This window comes from Mobula birostris, chromosome 6, assembly GCF_030028105.1.
Source record: "Mobula birostris isolate sMobBir1 chromosome 6, sMobBir1.hap1, whole genome shotgun sequence".
Lineage (NCBI taxonomy): Eukaryota > Metazoa > Chordata > Chondrichthyes > Myliobatiformes > Myliobatidae > Mobula > Mobula birostris.
In genome coordinates this window covers 156,396,212-156,412,931 of record NC_092375.1, presented here as the reverse complement: position 1 = coordinate 156,412,931, position 16,720 = coordinate 156,396,212, and the positions used below count along the sequence as shown (strand labels likewise).

Genomic DNA, 16,720 nt, shown 5'->3' with positions numbered 1-16,720 from the left:
TACTATGATTATCAAGTGTGAAATCAAGCAATTTAGGTTGTATTGACCCTCAATTAAAATGCTTCCCGATTCTGTCTATATAGACGTGGGTGGAAAAACTAGAGCTTTTTTTTGTGTCAGGAGTGAAAACTTTAAACTTTTCCATTTTATGTGAAATATTTAACTAGTATTTACTGTATAATGCCACAAACTTTCTCAGATCTATTTTTAATGTAACACAAATAAGGAAGTCCTGATGTATGATTAATGGAAGCTGTGAAGCTGTGATGCACACCATAAACCTCTTTCTTAGTAAGGCACAGTGAGGCCAAAAATCTCCCCCTCCCCCTCCCACTTTCAAAATCTCCCCCTCCCTCTCCCCCTCCCCCTCCCACTTTCAAATCTCTTACTAGCTCTTCCTTCAGTTAGTCCTGACGAAGAGTCTCGGCCTGAAACGTCGACTGTACCTCTTCCTAGAGATGCTGCCTGGCCTGCTGCGTTCACCAGCAACTTTGATGTGTGTTGCTTGTCATATATAATTGCTCACTTTTCCACTGGTTCATTCAGCTGGCTTCAAAGGATCAGATAAAAAGTGATGACTAGAGTGAAAAAAATGGTCCCAGTTCTGGTCATTATCCACCAATATGTATTGGATTATGAATATTTAAATACTAGATTTTGTACCAAAGAAGAACTCACCAGCTGATAACAGAATTGAAAGGCATCTGGCCCCAATCCTCTTGAAAAGGATTGCAAGGACGGCTGAGAGGATCATTGGGGTCGGTCTCTCTTCCGCCCATCAGAGATATTTATCAAAAGTGCAGCACAACTTGTATGGTATATTGACATTATTATTTGTGGTAATATTACTTTATGCATTATGTGATGGAATTATATATACTGTGTTGTGCACCTTGGTCTGGAGGAATGTTATTTCATTTAGCAGTATACATGTGTACAGTTTGATGTCAATAAACTGAATTTGAAATTGAATTGAATTGAGCTTGTGCCAAGGAAATTTATATTTAATCTATTTACCCATTTAATGATTATCAAATGTGATAGAGAGAATAATGTTAAAGGAATATAATGTGTATATAAATGTGATTGAATTTTGAGTTATACTTAGAATACTGCAAAGTTATGTTTAGAATGCTACAAATAAAATTTCAATATGTATATTTTATAATCATTACTTTTTTATCACAGTTTGCCTTTGATGATATCCATTCCCAGGCTGTACACTATCTGAAACAATTATTCAATCCTGACATGTTACTCAGAGGCCAATATACCATGCCAATTATGCAGTTTGATGGGAAAAGGTAGGTGGGAAACTGACAAGAAAATAATTCTCATTTTATTGTAAAAACTGAAATGTACATACTGAAATGTTTACAAAGGTTGATCATTTTTAATGCAATTCATTTTTAGTTTACTTTCTCTCCAATTCTTTTCTCTCCTAATACTATTAAATATAAATTTTGTTCTGGTATTGTGCACACAATTCAAAAAAGAATCAGATAGTGTTATTTTTCAGCTTAGACAGATGATACAATAGATTACTATACTTTATACTTTATTATCACCAAACAATTGATACTAGAATGTACAATCATCACAGCGATATTCGATTCTGCGCTTCCCACTCCCTGGATTACAAATCGATAGTAAATATTAAAAATTTAAATTATAAATCATAAATAGAAAATAGAAAAATGGAAAGTAAGGTAGTGCAAAAATACCGAGGAGCAGGTCCAGATATTTGGAGGATACGGCCCAGAACTGGATCAGGATTATATGAAAATATAAAGTTTATAATGAAAATATAAATATTATATGGAAATATAAAGTTGATGTATATTTTTTAATTGTGTGGCACTTTCATATATATTTCACTTACTTATTAAAGTTTATATTGATAGAATATCTCTTCTGTGGTGATCCATCATGTTATACGTGCTATATGTTATAATGAACAAAATTCAATAACATTATTATTGATAAAGTGAATTCAGTACAGAAACCTAAATACACACACTCAAAGATTCAGGAACAGCTTCTTTCCCTCTACAATCTGATTTCTAAATGGACGTTGAATCCATTACTACTCACTACTTTTCTATTTCTGTTACTTTAACTACTTATTTTAACTTAACTATTTAATGGATATATATTTTTTTAATGTAACTCAGTTGTTTCTCTCTCTATTTATCATATGATATATTTCATTTTGCTGCTGCCATAAAGTTGACAAATTTCACGACATATGCTGATGATATTAATTCTGATTCTGTTGAATTGGTCTATTTATCATGTATTGTTTATAAATTATATCTGTTTCTGTCTAATCCTAATTGTTACTGGGACTGCATTAACTCATTAAAACTATCTATGTAAATTTACGTTTAATGGAAAATTTCACTAATTTCATGATTTATATTCCATCATAGCTACATTAAAATTAAGTCAATTCTAATCAATGTAATTCTATTTAGCATCCCAGACGACTCAATTCAGATTTAGTTTGAAGTGCAAGATAATCATTTCTTCAAATATAAGTTGCACTCACAAATACAGATTTCAGAAAATGAATATTGCCACCAATGCACAGCTGCCAAATTTTATATAATCTGTCTTTTAGTTAAACATTTGTAGACGTGTGCATTTTTCAATAACCCATCTTTTAGGATGAACACCGTCAGATTCCCAATTGAATGAGTCCTGCCGAAGGGTCTCGGCCCTAAACGTTGACTGTACTTTTTTCCATAGATGCTACCTGGTCTGCTGAGTTCCTCCAGCATTTTGTGTGTGTTGCTCAGATTTCTGCCATCTGCAGATATTCTCTTGAGTTCATGAACGGTACCTTTGATTGCATTATAATAAGATCTTAAGATGCTTGTTGGAGACATTTCTGTGTTGTTACTTGATTCTCCTGAGATTCTAATACATTCTGGGTGCCGTTTTGAAGAATGAACTGACCATATGAATTATTATGGATTTCCATGGCTTATGGGGAATCTTGAAAGTATTATAATGATACAGCATCTTATTGTAATATCAAAAGGATGTCACATCCTAGAAGAGAAAGACCTTCAAGTATTCCCACCACAAAACTTACATAAATGGATATAAGGGAAATCACACAGCTCAGTGACTGAATTGAATAAGTGATTGATTAGATGTTCCCAGGACAATTTGTCCTAATTGTTGATTTATTTTGGAATCAGGGGATTCCACTTCCAGTGAAGTTAAGTACTTTCGTTCTAGAAAATTTAAAGATCGCTGAGCTTAAAAGTCATATTGCTCGTACTGCTAATTTCTACCCTACTCTTACTCTTTAAATGGTTCTTGTCCGGTATTTCACTACCCATTCTAACTTCCGTGCCTTTATCACAGACAATGGGTTACAAGCCCACAAACTCTCACATCTATTCATCTGCATTTTTCTCCTTCTACTCTACTTTCTGTGAGCATTCATATCTTTCTCCTAGTTTTCAGTGATGTTATATCTTTACTTTATACTTTATTGTCGCCAAACAATTGATACTAGAACATACAATCATCACAGCGTTATTTGATTCTGCGCTTTGCACTCCCTGGAGTACAAATCGATAGTAAATATTAAAAATTTACATTATAAATCATAAATAGAAAATAGAAAAGGGAAAGTAAGGTAGTGCAAAAAAACCGAGAGGCAGGCCCGGATATTTGGAGGGTACGGCCCAGATCTGGGTCAAGATCCGTTCAGCAGTCTCATCACAGTTGGAAAGCAGCTGTTCCCAAATCTGGCCGCACAAGTCTTCAAGCTCCTGAGCCTTCTCCCGGAGGGAAGATGGACAAAAAATATGTTGGCTGGGTGGGTCATGTCCTTGATTATCCTGGCAACACTGTTCCGACAGCGTGCGGTGTAGAGTGAGTCCAAGGATGGAATATTGGTTTGTGTGATGTGCTGGGCTGTGTTCACGATCTTCTGCAGCTTCTTCCAGTCTTGGACAGACAACTTCCATACCAGGTTGTGATGCACCCTAGAAGAGTGCTTTCTACAGTGCATCTATAAAAATTAGTGAGGGTTTTAGGGGACAGGCCAAATTTCTTTAGGTTTCTCAGGAAGTAAAGGCGCTGGTGGGCCTTCTTGGCAGTGGACTTTGCTTGGTTGGACCAAGTCAGGTCATTTGTGATATTGACCTCGAGGAACTTAAAGCTTTAAGTTTCCACAATCTGAAATGTCTCCCCTTTAAATTAACTATGACTTCCCCTCCACCATAATTGGCAGTGCTGTTAACTGCATCTGTTATATATCCTGCACTTCTACCCTCAGCCTTTCTCCTCTCTTCAAAGTAAGCACAGATTTCCCTTCTCCTCACCTTCCACCCAGCCAATCCTCGCATTCAATGGATCACTCTTCATAATTTTGCTCTTTAAAAAATTAGGTTATTCTTCTGTCTCCATTAAAATCCTGTCTCACAGCTTCACAACACGTAACTGTGAGAGATGTACAACCTGTCCTTTTATCTCTTCCTCCTCCCCCACCCCCATACAGGGACCCAATATTCTTTCCAGGTAAATCAGTAAATTATTTGTACTCCTTTCAATTTAGTGCAATGCAGTTGGTGCTTACATTGTGAGCTATTCAGTTTTGGACATGCCAAAATGTTGATTGTGTGGGTACTTTTTAGAACAACTACATTCAGACTCAGTGAGAACCTGAGCTTCCACTCACTTGCTACTTTAATCCTCAATCCTGATCCTACAATTATGATTTTTCATTCAGCATGTAATGGGTGTTCCACTGAAACTAAATGTAAATTGAGGGACACCTCACCTCCTATTTAGGCACATTACAGCCATGAATGCTGAATTCAGTCAATTAAAATAATTCATCATTGAAGTCTATCAGCACGGGCAGAACATAATAATATAAGAAAACAGGAGAAAGAACAGGTCATCTAACCCCCCACCCCGACCATTCAATATGATCATAGCTGATCTTCTCTACGCCTCAATTCTTCCTTTATAGCAGATGCTCATGAGCTCTCAATCTGTAAATCTTACAAAAATTATTTACCTCCATTTTAAAATACTTTTAATGAGCTACCCTTCACAAGTCTCGGGGGCAGAGAATTTCAGAGGTTTACTAATCTTTGTATGAAGAAATTTCTTCTCCAGTTTAAAATTCTTGAAACTATGCTCCAATTTGAATTTCTTACTAGTGATGAGCCATCTATTTGTTATTTCCTCTTGGAATCTTATGTTTAAATTAGATCCTTGTTCTGTGTTCTAAACACCAAAGAATGGAGACCCACTTAACAATCTTTTTTACAGGACAACCCTCTCATCCCTGGGATCAGTCTAGTTAATCTTTTTTGGTCTGCCTCCAATGCTACCATATTCTTTTTTAGGTAAGAGGACCAAAACTGTCTACAATTATCCATGTGTGGCCTCACCAATGTCCTGTATAATTGTAACAAAGTGTCCCAAGTTCTAAACTCTAACCCCTCTGATATTAAGTCGATTCTCCTCACCCTGCAGGCACTGTCTGACATGATGTGTATTTCAAATATTCTCTTGTATTTCAGATTTCTCGTAACTTCAGTGTCTGGATCTCAGAGTTCTAGGATTTTTATTTTTGTTTTCCCTTTATTATCATTTATCTCCTTCTATTTACATCTGCTCCAGAAAAATCAGATTGAAATATCAACTCTCACTTTTTATACCAGTTGGAATCTTTATTCATATTTTTCTTAGTCTCTCCATTCTTTCCTCTTTTCTGTATTTAAAGCATTTTTGCTCTCTAACTCTTTCTACTTTGATTAATAAAATCATTGGTATTAACTGCTCCTCCGCATATGTTGCCTGACTTGTTCAATATTTACAGTATTTTCTGTTTTTGTATCGGATCTTCACCATCTACATTTTTTCCTTTAAAATTGAATATTATTTAGTTCTTGATATACACCATTTTTACTTGAAAATATATATATATCACAGATAAAAGTTTAGAATAAAATGATGTGATGGGAGCCTTTGCACATTCCAGAGTACAGCAGTTCAGAAAGATGAGTCACCTGAAATTGATGCAAATGCATTATCAGTATGATTTTAATACCTCTTTCAGAGAGTTGACATTGGCACCCTAGCTAAATGACCATTTTCCATGTTGTGCAATCTCATTCATTCAAATGACTAGGTCAGTGAATTTGGTAGGGCTGAAAGTAAAGGTTTCCTTCAAATTTCAGATTAATATCATTTTCAAAATTTTATTCAGACAAAAACGATTACTGATTTTGCAAACATCATGTACAATGTGTTTGAATCCTTTATAGCAACTTTGAAAGTACAACTGTGACATTAATAAGACCTCATGGGGTTGGGCTAACATATTAATATAGATAAAGAACTTATAGAAGTGGAAATAATCTAAACGGGTCATTTGTCAGGTTGATAGAGCTCTCTGCAGGGAGCTTCAGAAATCAGAATTAAGCCTTAAGCAATACACTATCCAAATTTCCAAGACTGGATCTGTAAGTAAATTGTGAAGAACATTAAAAGAGTCCATAAAGGGATATGATTAGGTGAGAAGGTTACAAATGGAAAATACGGTAGGAACATGTGAGGTTATACGCTTTGGTAAGAACAGAAAATCAGTGTAGCTTCTAAACAGCAAGAAATTAATCAGTGCTTGTCATGGTCCGGTCCATAAAGTCTGCGTTCCGGTCCGTGGACTCCGGACACCGGGTCTTCTGGCTGTCCCTTGTTTCAATTGGGCTTAATTACAGGCACCTGAGGCTCGTCTTGGGGCTGGGAATATAAGTGGCCCTGGGTTCGAGTGTATTTGCTGGTTCGTCTCGTCAGTATCCCGTCCTTGCCTCTGTGGGATAAGTCAGGCCGTCTTTGCCGTTACCCTGCAGTTGGATCTGTCCCTTCCTGTCCTTGCCTCTGTTGGGCAAGTCAGGCCGTCTTTGCTGCTACCCTGAGGCTGGACTGTTCCCTTCCCTTCCCCTTCCTTCTGGAGCCTTGCCTGCAACCTGTGTCTGGAGCCTTGCTTGCAACCTTGTCAAGTTCAACCACCAGAGCGAGACCGGAGCCTTGCTGTGTCAAGATAAGGAACTGTCTGTTGTTGGCTTGGAACTGTCTCTATGTCCACACCTTTGCTAGGTAGGTCCAGCTGTTTGCTGCTACCTAGTGTTAGGAACTGTCTCTGTGTCCACACCTTTGCTAGGTAGGTCTGGCCGTTTGCTGCTACGTAGTGTTGGGAACCGTCTCTGTGTCCACGCCTTCGCTAGGTAAGTCTAGTCGTTTGCCGCTACCTTGTTTTGGGAACCGTCTCTGTGTCCACACCTTTGCTAGGTAGGTCTGACTGCCACTACCTATTGTTGGGAACCGTCTCGTCGTGTTCAGCATTCTGTGTATGAGTCCCGGCCCTACGTCCTGTTCCCAAGGAGGGGTCTCGGCTCTGTGTTCCATGTTCCTGTTTCTCAAGACCAAGGCTGTGTGCTCTGCGTTCCTGTTCTCCTCAAGACCAAGTCAAGGCTTCTGGCTTTGTGTTCCGAGGTTCCTGTCTCCCAAGACCATGTCATGTCTTCACCTAGTTCCGGAGTCAGAGCCCAAGTCAAGACCCAGATTCTGGGTCCTTGTCCAGTCTCTGGCTCGGAGTCCAAACCCAAGCCTTGTCATGACCTCGCCATGAAGTACCCAAGCCATGAAGAACCTAAGCCTTGTCCAGTCCTGTAGTCACGTCATGTCCTCACCTAGTTCCAGGGTCCGAGTCCAAGTCAAGACCCAGGTTCTGGGTCCTTGTCCAGTCTCTGGCTCAGAGTCCAAGCCCAGGCTCCTAGTTTCCAGTTTCTAGTCCTGGTCCCGCTTGCGTAACCAATGTCCTGGCCCAAGTCTGTGTTCTTGTTCCAGCTCCTAGTCTGCATCCAGTCACGTCCCTAACTCTAGTCTCTAGTCCTGTCCTGTTCCTAGTACTTCAGTGTCTGTGTTTTGCATTTGGGTCTGCTCCCAGCGTCCCCGTTATGACCGTGCTCATGTCTGGAGGAACCTTAGCGTGCTGTTCCTCAGGGAGCGGATGTGGGTACAACAAGCAATTTTGAGTATAACTTGTAAATTGACCTCTAGTACAATTGGGTTGGAGTGCAAAAGTAAGTCTTGCTGAAATCTTAGAGGGCTTTGGTGAAGCTTCATTTGGATTACCTACAGAAGGAGGTATTTGCGTTGGAGGCATTTTGAACTGGGTGCGATAATTGATTCTTGGAATGAAGAGGCTATATTTTAAAAGGAGATTGACTATGAATGAAAATTGAAAAATTGAAATGTTAACTAAAAAAAATCAGAAAATGCTGAAACAGTCAGCATGTGAGGTAGCATCTTTGGAACACGAAGTAGAATTTACATTTCAGGTTGAAGACTGTGCGACTCAGTTTCTTTAGTCTTATAGTTACCCACAGCTACAATATGTACTAATGGAAAGTCTTCAGCTTGTAACATTAATTCTGGAACTGCTGGGTATACTCTCAGGATAAAGAAGCAGTCACTTATAATTGAGGTGAGAAGAAATGTCTTTGTTTTGCTGGAACATTTCATTTCAGTGGGTCAAGCTGCATCTGTAGGAGCAAAGGAATGGTCAATATTTTTGGCTGAGATTCAACATTAGGAAATGATGTGGCTTGCCCATAGACTCACATACATATACATATTTGTCATCTATTTATTGGAAGCAAGGGATCTGCTTCTACATGTACTCCACTTTGCTCTTGCCCCTCAGCTTGTACCTGCTCTGCCTTGTTATCCTGTTCATTAGGAGAGGAGACAATCTTTTCTTTTAAAAAAAAACGGAAGATTGGTGCATTATGCAGAATGAATTTGTCATTATGTTTGGAATTATGTTTTCCTCCACCTCAGAGAAACCTTAAAAGATAATAATTAAGCTGTGTGGTCTTTGGAATCTTTAAAGATGAGTAGATCTTTTTCTATCAGATTGTGTTGCTCATTGCCTTGCTGTCTAAACTGAACTCCAGAAATAATGTTGTTGAAGTCTGCACATGCACTTGGTGACAAAGTATCAGGTTGTATATGCTTCCAATTAAATTTGAAATCTCGGGAATACTAGTTTGATCCTATTCACTGTTCACTACTAACTCAATGTCATATCTCTGGAAGATGACCATTGTAATGTCACCAAACTTAATGAGCTTGCTAGTTTAAGGTTCTTCAATATTGATGAAGAGCATAACTGAATAATAAATGTAGTTATGCACTCAGAGGCCTCTTTAATAGCTACATCTGTACCCTTACTCATTAATGCAAATATCTAATTAGCCAATCATGTGGCAGCAACTCAATGCATAAAAGCATGCAGATAATGGTCCAGAGGTTCAGTATTGTTCAGACCAAATGGCAGAATGGTGAAGAAATGTGATTGAAGTTACTTTCACCATGGAATTATTGTTGATGCCGGGTAAGGTGGTTTGAGTATCTCAGAAGCTGCTGATCTTCTGGTATTTTCACACACAGCAGTCTAGAGTTTACAGCGAATGGTGCGAAAAACAAAAAAAAACATGTAGTGAGCACCAGTTCTCTGTATTTCAAAACATAATCATGGGACCTAATGTTGATTCTTTTGCATCTTCTATAGCCCAGGGCACTAAAGCTAACAGTAGTTTTGTAATTTTTATTCTAGCAAAGGTTTTGTGATTTTTAAATAGCTAGGGTGCCTAAGATTTTTGCATAGTACTGTAGTAATTTTATGTATTGTACTGTACTGCCGCTGGGGGAAAAAAAAACAAATTTGTTGACATAAGTTTGTGATGATAAAGAGGATTCTGATACGGGTCTCTATTGTGGACGAGGGGAACCATGATTGGGAAAAGAGAAAGGAGAGGGGAGGGAGCAGAAAACACTAGAGAGACATTCTGTAATGATGAATAAACCAGTCATTTGGAATTAAATTACCTTGCCTGGTGTCTCAGGGCTGAGTGTGTTTGCACCTGTGCCATGCCTGCCCTCCTCCCACCCCGGCATTGCTTCTCTGCTACCTGTTCTACACGCCTCCCCAGTGCTCAACCCTAGCCATTCCTAACACCTTTTGTTCCTGGAAACTCACTCTCCACCCAATGTTGACAAATACCATAATATGCAGAAGTCTTAGGCATCCTAGCTATATATATATTTGCCTAAGACTTTTGCACAGTACTATATGATTTCCTGATTTAAGTAATTTAAAGAATCTATGTGCAACAATTTTATTTGCTGATATCTTTTAACTTTTAAAATAAATGCAGTGAATACTAGAAATTCTCATCAGGTACTGCAGTATCTATGGAGAGAGAAGTAAGAACATGACAGGCCATTGATTTGATGAACAAGATTCAATCGTTCACCTGAACTGTTAACATCACTTTTCTTTCCACAGTTGTTGCTTAATCTGCTGAATGTTTTCAGTGCTTTCTACTTCTATTTCTGAAGTTGGCATATGCAGTGTTTTGCTTTTCTTTTAAATTTTACTTTGATCTATACAAGATTATTTCTGTTTCAAATTTTGTTCATGTTCTGAATTGTCTTGCATTATTTTTTTACAGTTATTATGTAATCTGTATAGAACTAGAAAATCTCCTTCAGAAAGCTCAGAAGTTTCAGTGGTGGAGAGCCATGAGTGAAGCAGTTCATATGTTCAAATCTAGCAAACTACCATTAAATGAAGAACAGATAACTGAACGACTAAAGAAAAAATTTGGTCCTAAAAAAGCTGCAAAATGCAAGGTGCTAAGATACATCACTTCTTTGTATTGTCTATTAATAGTATTTTTACATCTGGATTGTAGTTTTATGTCATACTCCAAAGACTTAAGCAGAAAGCTCTGGTTGACAATCCAGTTCAGCACTGGGAGTGTATTGCACAGTAGTCTTTTGGATGAGATTTTAAACAGTCAAGTCTGCTTTCTCAAGTACCTGTAAAGATGCCATATAATTATTTTGAACAACGAAAAGTATTTATTTTACGTCAATAGTTGCCTTGGAAACATTTTGTTGAATTACAGTGATCTATGCGGTGAGTTTGTAAGTAGTTTCTAAGGGTTTGTCCCAGTAACATTGATAGTAAATCACAAGATATTGGCCTAAAAATGTTGCGTATTTAATGCACATGTAAAGATCCCATAAAATTATTTAGAACAATGAGAAGTATTTATTTTGCATTAATAGTTGCCTGGGGAAAGTTGGTGGTGAAATATTTCCTTCGATTATTGTGATCAATGCAGTGAGTTTGTAAGTAGTTTAAAGGATTGTCCCAGTGACATTGATAGAAAATCACAAGATGTTACATATTTAATGCAGATGAGTGCAATGTCACCATTGCAGGTGATACACTGTGCCATAAACTGTGAAATTTGTTGCAAATCACATATGCATGACAAAAGTGTGCAGAGGTGACATCAGTTTTTGCGATAATTAATTTGATGCCTGTCCTACCACATTCAGATCTAGAAATAAACACAATATAGTCAGTAGAAAGGACTGTTCAAAAGGATCATAATTTTTAGCAAGTATGAGTTTATGGAGAGCTTATTGAGTTCAACAAGGTCAACTTTAGAACCTTCTGAAATGGGATGTGAGAATAAGAATTAATGTGATTTACACAATCTCCTCTCCATTGCTAGCATGTGTCTTTGTAGCATCTGGTCCCGTAAGTAGCAGCACCCTCTTCAAAATCATTTAGCCTATGGAGAGCAAAGTAGGTTACAATGTGTCTGAGAGATGTGCTTGCAATGACTCAGATCGGTCTTGTAGATTGTGAGATCTTTTTCTATGAGTATATAAGTTGTGGTAAGTAAGTATATTGTAAGATATGAGTGTCAGAAATGATCAAAAGAGACTGTTGTTAAATAGAGACTGAAGCTGTGGTGCATGGAGCGATGTGTGTGAATCTATTTGTACAGTCACTTATGAATGGGTTGTTTACACTCGCTGAAATTCATCATTCAGATGACTTTATTACATTTCTAATAGCAATGGATGGGGTCACTAGGCACGGTTCCTGTCAGAACCATGCACAGAGAAGTCCAATGTCTGTGTATCTCCCTACACCCCTCCCTACCAATAATGGTCAATCATATCAACACATATAATATGCAACTGTTTAAATTTCCTATAAAATGTGGTCAAATTCAAATTCTTGGGCATGCTTATCAGTCACCCTCATTTACCAATGAGGCGTCATCTCTGATCTTAAAGATTTATTTGCCACCTGGTGCACAGTTGTATGTTTTCTTTGCACAGACATCCAATGCAAAGTTTGACAACATGTGACCAGTGGTGTGCCTCAGGGATTTGTTCTGGGATGCCTACTCTTTGTGATTTTTATAAATGATCCAGATGAGGAAATGGAGGCAACACTCACAACACACTGGAGGAACTCAGCAGGTCGGGCAGCATCCGTGGAAAATATCAGTCAATGTTTCAGACTGGAACCCTTTGGTTCCAGCCCAAAACATTGACTGAACGTTTCCACGGATGCTGCACGATCTGCTGAGTTCCTCCAGCGTGTTGAGTGTTGCTTTGACCCCAGCATCTGCAGAGTATTTTGTGTTGAGGAAGTGGCGGGATGGGTTAGTAAATTTGCTGATGACACAAAGGTTGGGGGTGTTGTGGATAGTGTGGAGGGCTGTCAGAGGTTACGATAGGAAATTGATAGGATATGAAACTGGGCTAAGAAGTGGCAGATGGAGTTCAACCCAGATAACTGTGAGGTGGTTCATTTTGGTAGGTCAAATATGATGGCAGAATATAGCATTAATGGTAAGACTCTTGGCAGTGTGGAGGATCAGAGGGATCTTGGGGGTCTGAGTCCATAGGACACTCAAAGCTGCTGCGCAGGTTGACTCTGTGGTTAAGAAGGCATACGGTGCATTGGCCTTCATGAATCATGAGATTGAGTTTAAGAGCCGAGAGGTAATGTTGCAGCTATATAGGACCCTGGTCAGACCCCACTTGGAGTACTGTGCTCAGTTCTGGTCACCTCACTACAGGAAGGATGTGGAAACCATAGAAAGAGTGCAGAGGAGATTTACAAGGATGTTGCCTGGATTGGGGAGCATGCCTTATGAGAATAGGTTGAGTGATCTCGGCCTTTTCTCCTTTCAACAACAGAGGATGAGAGGTGACCTGATAGAGGTGTACAAGATAAGGAGAGGCATTGATTGTGTGGATAGTCAGATGCTTTTCCCCAGGGCTGAAATGGCTAACACAAGAGGGCACAGTTTTAGGGTGCTTGGAAGTAGGTACAGAGGAGATGTCAGGGGTAAGTTTTTTACGCAGAGAGTGGTGAGTGTCTGGAATGGGCTGCTGGCGGCGGCGGTGGAGGCGGAAACGATAGGGTCTTTTAAGAGACTCCTGGATGGCTACATGGAGCTTAGAAAAATAGAGGGCTATGGGTAAGCCTAGGTAGTTCTAAGGTAGGGACATGTTCGGCACAGCTTTGTGGGCCGAAAGGCCTGTATTGTGCTGTAGGTTTTCTATGTTTTCTATCTATGTCTAATATTTGTTTTCATGTGTGGTAGGAAGGCACTCTAAGCTGCCTAACGACCTCCAGCAGTGGCTGAAGCCAGTATACATCTCCCCTTTAAGAGATTAGGCATGAAATCAATCGATGTACAGGGCACCAGAAATTGCTTCCATACAGAAGTTAAAAGACAATGCCATTACCACTGTTTAAATATTTGGTTATACTTCCAGTTATGTAGCGGTAAGAGAAACTATTGGAGATCTCTCACTTTGGCATTTCAGTGCAAATCTTCATCTCATTGGATTTTTAATCTGTGGTACTGAATGTTAAATACAATCCTAGATGTGGTTTTTCATCACAGCGAAAGCCTTCCCCCACATCTACAAGAAGCACTACCATAAGAAAACTGCATCCTTAATCAAGGACCCCCGCCATCTAAGCCATACTCTCTTCTCACTTCTGCTATTGGGAAGGAGATACATAAGCCTTAGTTCCCACACCACAGGTTCAGGAACAATTATTACTCTTCAACCATCAAGCTCCTGAACTACTGTGGATGACTTTACTTGCCTCAATACTGAACTGATTCCACAACCTATGGTCTCACTTTCAAAAATTCTACAATTTATGTTCGCAATATTATTTTATTATTATTATTTTTATATTTGAACAGTTTGTCTTTTTGCACATTGGTTGTTTGTCAGTGTTTGTGTGTAGTTTTTCATTGATTATATAGTATTTCTTTGCTCTACTGCAAATGCCTGCAAGAAAATGAATCTCAAGGTAGTATATGGTGGCATACGCATACTTTAATTATAAGTTTACTTTGAACTTTGAGCATGAACTTTGCAAAGTTGAATATGTGACAAGAAATTTCAAAGCACCAACTATTCTTCATTATTGCCAACAGTTCTAGAAATGAACTATAGGTTTTTCACAGAAATTCACAATTCAACAAGCCTAGAATATTTGCACATTTCTCTCTCCTGTTCCCAATCATACATATATTCTGAGACTTAGTGCTGTCATTTTTCATATCTTCCTCTATATTAATTGTGCAGTTATTTTTAGAAAGCTGTGCACAGTGGTCCTTACATGGAATGAGCCATAATTTACCTGGGCATCAATATGCTATATCTGTATTATAAACATATTATTCAAAAGTTATTTTATAAACATTCAGAAATCTCATTTTTAAGAGTGCTGTGCTGAAATATGGATGTCATGAAATTGTGCTAGTTTCTATATTTTTTCAATGCAGAATTTGCCCTTTGGTCTACTATCCGTAACTGACAGTGGACTTGCTGCTGTCCTTTATTCATATTGTCAGCAAAATCCAATGTCACAACTTGGAGTTGTGGATGAAGCTGGCTATGGACTTGTTCATCATGCTGCGATACATAACCATGTGCCAATTATCTGTCAGCTGACCACAATACGTCTGAAATTCAATCAGCCTCGCAATGTTAATTTTGTGAATTCAGGTGGGCTCCTAAAGCTATTAAACATGTAAAAGCAGGATATATAGGGATTAATTTTCTGTGACTAGCATTTTTCAATTCATTAATGCTTTCAAAACCAATGTATATTTGTGCTTTAGTTCTAAGATATTACATTGCAAATAATATTAGAAAATATTATTTTAATGTTTTGTATTACTGAATTAACAAAACATTTAATAGTATACAGTTAATGTACTTTGCTATAAGGCAAACCCCAAATGCATAAATTGCATAAATGCTTCACTCCTCTATGAGCTCAAGGCCTTTTATGCACACTTAAAAAGGAAGAGTAACACCATACCTGTATGAATCCCCAAATCCCCACAGCATCCAGTGACCCTGTGATCTCTGTCTCAGAGACTAATGTCAGAACATCTACAAGAGGGTAAACCATTATGAAGCATCAGGCCCCAATGGGACTGGTGCTGAAACCTATGCCTCCAACTGGCTGGAGTGTTCAAGAATATCTTCAAACTCTCACTCTCACAGTGGTCTGAGCTTCCCGCCTGTTTCAAAAGTGAATTTGGGATTGCTTGAGTCAGTGGACTTCAGAATATTCTTCTTCTTCAATATTCTTAATCAGTATTGCCAATTCACCACTCCTCCCTGAACTCCCCTCCCCTATTTTTCCAGAACGCCTGGTCTCCAGGAATGTTTATTACTTTATCCTGACCTGCTTTGAGCAGGTCTTTGTTATTACATAAACATCATAATCCTATTTATCAATTGCACTTGCAGTTCAGTAGATTAACATACCTTGCTTAGTGTATTTGTCCAAGGTCTTCCTGTATTACATCTTGTCTACTCCTATGTAATACAGCACTATTTCCTATGGTGCTGTGTATTCTTTCGGATATATTTTTCTCCATCCTGATTCTACATTCTAGTTCCAAACGCATGCCAAATTAGTTAAATCATCCCCAAAGCATGAGCAAACCTTGTCATACAGATATTGGTCCAGCTCCGAGTGACAAGTTCACTAGCTGCTGCTGTTCCCACCTCACCGAGCACTTGCGTTGCTGATAGAACCTGGCTCCACAACCTCAGCCTGTTATTTAAAATCTGTTAAGATTCTATTGTAATCTAACTAACAAAATATCAAGGTTATTTTCTGTTTCAGCTTGTAATTGTTTCGCTTGTAGGTCAAACAGGTTTGCATTTGGCAGCAAAGTGCGGTTCACTTGGTGTTCTGAATTGCCTGATAGCATTGCGGGCAGAACATACCATGACGGATGCACGAGGGTGGACAGCAATGCACTTTGCCGCATTTTTTGACAACATTTCCTGCATTAGAGCTCTGCATAGAAAGGATCCCAAACTGTTAGAGCTAGAGACATCAGCTGAGTAAGTGTTCCGTTGCCTATATATTGGAGACAAATAATTAAGAACACAATTAAATAATTTAAATATTTAAATAATAAAAACAAAATGACTGTTTATTTGCAATTGCTTGTGCCGTACATTACATTATGAGTGAAACATCAGTAATGTTTTTTTCTGTCAATGTCTGGCTTTCACCAACAATAATGTTGATGAATCATTGTATTTCAAAGGCTGAGACAATGTACTGAAGTGGAGTGATGTCCATTCTTTTATTTTGCATTTGTAGTGCTCGCTTTAGAATTGTAAATACATTCTTACTTTATACTCAATATAGGATGATTCTGGAACAAATGGAATAAAAAGTCTAGATTCACAAAACACGAACATAGCATTGTTATAAAATAGAAATGCGCTT

At 38.4% G+C, this 16,720-nt stretch overlaps 1 protein-coding gene across 1 annotated transcript in view; it reads left to right on the top strand.

Moving 5' to 3' along the window:
* Positions 1-16,720, top strand: part of ankar (ankyrin and armadillo repeat containing) — a 77,692-nt gene that overhangs the window by 10,130 nt on the left and 50,842 nt on the right. Inside the window, exons 5-8 of the mRNA XM_072259767.1 lie at positions 1,189-1,304; positions 10,560-10,740; positions 14,742-14,964; positions 16,125-16,326. Coding sequence (XP_072115868.1) covers positions 1,189-1,304; positions 10,560-10,740; positions 14,742-14,964; positions 16,125-16,326 — 722 coding nt within the window. The remainder of the gene's footprint in view (positions 1-1,188; positions 1,305-10,559; positions 10,741-14,741; positions 14,965-16,124; positions 16,327-16,720) is intronic.